At 45.1% G+C, this 5596-nt stretch overlaps 1 protein-coding gene across 1 annotated transcript; it reads right to left on the bottom strand.

Moving 5' to 3' along the window:
* Positions 1 to 285: 285 nt before the first annotated feature.
* On the bottom strand, positions 286 to 5486 carry RPLP2 (ribosomal protein lateral stalk subunit P2). Its single transcript, XM_056354642.1, has 5 exons — positions 5349 to 5486; positions 4772 to 4895; positions 2936 to 2984; positions 1153 to 1251; positions 286 to 737 (listed from the first exon to the last, which is right to left on the bottom strand). The coding sequence occupies exons 2-5, from the start codon at positions 4892 to 4894 to the stop codon at positions 661 to 663; spliced, it is 348 nt and encodes a 115-aa protein (XP_056210617.1). The 5' UTR covers position 4895; positions 5349 to 5486; the 3' UTR covers positions 286 to 660.
* Positions 5487 to 5596: the final 110 nt, after the last annotated feature.

The following is a 5596-nucleotide window of genomic DNA, read 5'->3' as shown; positions in this document are numbered from 1 at the left end:
ACCTTTACAAGGTTCTCAGTGTCCCATGAGGAGCAGGATGCACTATTGGCTTTTTTGTTAGATTCTATGTTGTGCATATCAATGTAACATGAAATCCAAGCATAATCAAGCACTTTATTGTTGGTGTTGTCCCTAGACCTTGGGAATCTGACATAACAATGAAATCTGTGCTTTTAGGTATTTAAAAATAACTTATAACTAGCTCTGAAATTAGAATGTTTCTGGACAAATTCAGACCTGCTGTCTGTTCAGTTTGACTTGTTTTGGAATTGATTAAACCGATCCTGAAAAATAAAATTCCTTTTATTGCTGAACTGATGGGGCTCTGAGTAATCAGGATGGCAAAACAGTACAGAGAAGGCAAAGTACAGTTAACATCAGGTAGATTCAGCTTCCACATACTGTTTAAGAAAGAGCAGTGTCCAAACAAGCAGCCAGGTCACACCAGCTTAGCCATTTCCTAAGCACTCAGAGAGAGCACAGTCCCACGGCTTGTCCTAAAATTCATGTACCTGGTTCAAACAGAGACAAAAATCAAAGCTTTGTCAGAGCTATTTTAAGAACAGCTGTCTGAATCCAACAGCATTTGTATGTATATAATAAAAGTAAGAAAAAAAAAATTTAAACAAAGGATTTTAATAATTTTTCTGTAACAAATAATTAATCAAATAGGCCGAATCCCATGTCATCGTCAGATTCTTCAGATTCCTCCTTCTTCTCTTCTTTCTTCTCCTCAGCTGCAGGGAAAAGAAAGACCAAGCCAATGGTCAGTATTTATACTTTCTGCATGACAGATTTTTGAGATGCAGGTTTTGGTGCCCTCAGCTCCCATATTATTGGTATTTCACCCTCCACGGTTCATCTCATTCCCTTTCAATACCTAACTACAAACACTGAAGGGATGCACACACTACTGCTGAAGGGATGTGCTTTACACAGTGAAGTCCATCTGATTCTCAGTTCTGAGCCAGCACAATCATAAGGTAGATAAAAGAGCAAATGTTTCTGATTTCCCAAAGGAAAAGCAACTGTTCCATTTTACACTTCAGTTATATAGTGAACTGCTGAAGCGGAAAGGCCGTGAAATTTGGACTCAGTTTAACACAGAAAACCAGTGCTGCCCTGTAAGGGTGCCTCTCCACTCATACTCACCAGCAGCAGGGGCAGCAGCTGCAGCAGGAGCAGCAGAGCCGCCTCCAGCAGACACTGCTACAGCTCCCCCGGCCGGCATGCTGGCAAGCTTTCCGTTGCCTGAATGGGACAGAAGAGGAAGTATTTAAGTGTTCATCGCAAGCACAGAGGTATGGTGAAAAAGAAGAGAAACTAAGAGTGCAGAAGAACGGGTACTATGTCTCATGGACTGAACTTGTCTCTATTAGCTGAAAGGAACAAGAGGCTGCGCTCATGATTAAGAAAGTATAAACTATTATTTGTAAAAAACCCTGAAGTTTAAGGCTTATGCTAAGAACGCTAGCAGCACATTGTTAGTAAGTTTTCTTCTGTACACGAATTCAACATTTTTTTCCAAAACTGTCATATAAAAATATGGCAAACATATCCAGTTTTACATATACAGAAAAATGGTGTTTTCTGAATGCAGCACTAAGAGCCCAGAAATCGATGATTTCAATATACCTCAAAAATAACACATAAGCAGCACTGGCTTTCCCCCCTCCCTCACCTTTTTTTTTAATGGTATAGAGAACTGTGAGGGCATGACTGTATCACACAGGACAGAAGGGGGTGAGGGGAGAGATGTACTTATGGCAAAGAGCACAGTATTTTAAACCAATTCTCCAGCACCCTATGAACCCTATTGCATCTCCTTTGAGGTTAACAAACTGATTTATGCTCATCTTTGGAAGGCTAGCTAGTTCTTTGGCATCTGCCTTTCACATACCAAGGCTCCCTGGGCATTCAGAGGTCACGTACACAGTACGTTTGCCTGTATTTCAGTTTCTGGGAATCAGTTTCTAAATAATTCCCTGTTACTTCAAGCTCTAATAAACTAGCCAAGTAAACAAACATGTTTCATATGCATGTCAGTATGTTCTAGGAAACAATTTATTTAAAGAAAAAGTATTACAGGACGAGATAGCCTAAGTGTGTTGTAAGCACATGTATAACAGCTCTCTTCGGCCTTCAGACCCCGTGGATAGAAATGTCCAGTTACTGCTCTCCTAACAGCAACGCCAGGCAAAGTCCCGGCAACCTTTAAGCAAACATATGCCTAAAAGTTCCCTTGTGCTTACACACTTGCAAAAAATACAGAAATTAATTAATCAGAAACGTTTGCACTACCTCAGCTCTGCTTTATTTCAGCCCTATGACCCAGTCAATTAATGTTAAAAGTTCCAACTTTAGTTAAGAGCCAGCGGGTAAGAGCACAAGTTCCTGCAGAAGTCAGCACTCAAAGAGTCCTATCTTGGAGAAAAGGAAAAGCCAGACTTGGGGAGCTCCAGGAGATGTGTACTGGAGAGACTTGTATTAATTGCAGAGGGTGTAGCTGTACCCTTAATGACACTTAATTTACATTTAACAGTCTGTTCTTCCTGTTTTACATAATCAGCCCATAGAAGTGGGTAAACACAAAGAAAAAAAGTCTCCCAGAGAACCTGAAGGACCGCCAATTCTTTCTCCAATCAACATGTCCAGAAAACCACATCATGAGCAGACTACCAGTAAGCTCATACATGCTGAAGTTCTCCAGTTTAATGTTGTCCACAAGCAAAACCCAGCAGGTACTGGCACCAACCTGCAGGGAATGAGAATGGACCTGGATTTTGGTCACTTCAGCTAAGATCCAACATGGAAGTCCTCAACGACAAAGCTACACTGATGAATAATCACAGAGTTTGCACCAATTTATGCTCTTGGGTCTAAGTTACCAAAGTAGCAGAGGCAATTATCTGTGATGCTCAGAGACTGTACTTACCCTGAGCAATGACATCCTCGATGTTTTTTCCATTCAACTCACTAATAACCTGTGTAAATTAAGTTTAGAATGTTAATAGTTTTAAAACAGCATGAGTGTAAGCTAGATTTAAACAAGCACTGATTAACTGTCATGTGCAATGCCTCCATCCTGCTGCTTACACAGCCCCAGCATTGCTGGTTTCTCAATGGAAGGAAGAGGACATGGCAACAAAAACTTCAGCTAAGGCTTTTATACTTTTCTGTGAAAGGTTTTTCATGAAATCTGTTACAATAAATTCATAGTGAACCCAAGGACCCTGCAGAAAGCAAGCTACACAGATGTTGTGGAGCCAAGTAGGAAACCCCACTAATGGTCTGTTAGTCACTGAGGGACTGTTAACATATCTTGCTTAATACCCACTGGGAGGCTCTGAAGCACTGGGCCCTAGACCAAAAACCACAGGGTCCTGTTCCTAGCGTTACCAAATGTTACAGCCAAGCTGGCTATTGTATCCTTGCACTGGAACACAGAGTTCCAACTTCAGTTTTACTACCATCCTATAGCCAGGGACGAGGAAAGCAAAAAAATCCAAAAATTGCTAAAGCAACCAAGCACTTAAAAAAAAAAGTAACGCCATAGACCTCACCGGTGAGTCCCTGCTACCAGCAGTCAGTGCTGAACACTGTTTAACTGCCAAAGCCAAAGGACTTCAAACAAGGGCTTTTCAGCAGGAGGCACCTCCTGCTTAGTGTGCAATCTGCAAAACGTCATGCCTGTGTGCTTGCTTCGTCTGGAGGGAAGGTGTTTTTAAGACTTCACTAGATTTACACTGGCATAAGATACAGCCAATGCAAACAGAAAAGGATTAATTAATCACAAGCAAAACACATTCCAGAGCAGCTTTCTGGATATTGGAGGACCAGAGAAAACAATTAATTTATAAAGGTATTAAACAAATGTAAACAAGCCAAAGCCCAAAGACCTGGTGCTTAAACAGGAGTACCACAAGTTCAAATCAACATCTCAAACCATAATAAGGGCGCTGTCAGCTCAGTGAACCCACTGTTTGGTCGGGCCTGTGGTAAAACACTGTCTCCAACTGGGAAAGTAACTCAGTTTTTCTCCCACCTCCCTGGAAACATTCTGATACAACTATGGGGCAGGTGATAAGATAGTTTCTTTAGGTTTTTTTTCCCCCATGACCATTTAAATCCACAAGGCTGAAAAGTATCACATCCCAAGAAACGTTTTAATTAAGACACTCTCTTCTTAAAAAACCTGTTTTTCAACACAACCATTTCAACATTAATTTCCAAATTTTTCCTACATATTATTATTGAATACCTTTAATGTCCACGTTATAACTTGTCTATGTTTCTTGGTGAAGGAACAAATGCTTCTTTGCAGTACACTAAATGACACTTTATTACTGAATATCAGGCCTTCAAAAGTACTAACTTTGAACTGATACTGACCAAAAGCCAAAAATGCAACATGAAATGCAAACTATACATTATGTCAGAACATAAATTATTTTCAATACATACTTATCTGTGGCCACCATCACATTGAAAATTATTAAACTGAACAGTCAGAAGTCAGCAACAACTGCCAGAGATCTTTGTGGAGGGCAGGTGTTAAATAAGGAAGCCAGACTTCTATAAAAGTGTTGTAAAAATAGTTCTGACTGGTTAAGCAGTGCTTTGGAAATCACACAGGTAATGCCTGCAAGCGCCTAAACAAAATAAGACTAGTCAACACAGAGGCAACCAAAGAAACACCGAACCAAGGAAACAGCTCCAATGTCTGCAGCTGCCCAGACCGTGGCCATCTGGAATTAAGAGGCAAAACCACCTTGTTCATGCGTTCATCGTCCGTCTCAATGCCGACACTGTCGAGGATCTTTTTCAAGTCCTTTGAGGTGGGAGACTCGTTGCCACCGAGAACCGCTAGGAGGTAAGCTGCGACGTAACGCATCCTGGAAAACAAGCGAGCCGGCTCTTGGTGCCAGGGACCCGGCCCCACGCCCGGAGCACCCTCACCCGCTCGCTGGGAACGCGGAGCCAGGCAAAGCTCCCCGCCGGCCCCGCCGGCCCGGCGCCTGGCTCGGCTTATAGACAGAAGCCCACGGCGCGCCAGGCCGCGCACCGCCCCTGCCAGCCCCTCACACCGCAAAGCCGCTGTGGGCCCCAAGCCCGAGCAGCCGGCCGCCCCAGCCCAAGGCTGTCGGCACCCCGGTACCGCGGCATCCCCGCCAGCCCCGGCCCTGCGCAGGCCCAGGCCCAGGCCAGGAGAGCACATGGCCGCCATTTCCCACCCCCCGCCCTCCCGCGCTAAGTAGTCTCGCCCAAGCCGCGCTGGGGGCCACAGGCTGGACCGGGAGCGACCATTCCCGCGGGGGAGGGGGGATAAGGTACCGGCGAGCGCTTACTTGGGAGGAGGCGGCGCGGGAGACAGACCCGGAACGTGCGTTCGCAATGGCAGCCCGGCGGCCAAAGGGAAGGGGTGGTGCCTCTGCAACACCTTCTTCCCGTCACACCTCAACAACGAAGGCTGCCATTGGGCCTGGCCGGCGGGGAGCTGCAGGCCAATGGGCAGCCGCGGGCCGTGCTGTCGGCGCCGCAGGGCGGGCCCGGCCGGGGCGCACGCGCGGGGCTGTGAGGCGCGGCGCTATGAGGC

The sequence above is a fragment of the Falco biarmicus genome, chromosome 10 (assembly GCF_023638135.1).
Source record: "Falco biarmicus isolate bFalBia1 chromosome 10, bFalBia1.pri, whole genome shotgun sequence".
Lineage (NCBI taxonomy): Eukaryota > Metazoa > Chordata > Aves > Falconiformes > Falconidae > Falco > Falco biarmicus.
Note: the sequence above shows the minus strand (reverse complement) of the source record. Positions and strands in the feature narration are given on the sequence as shown.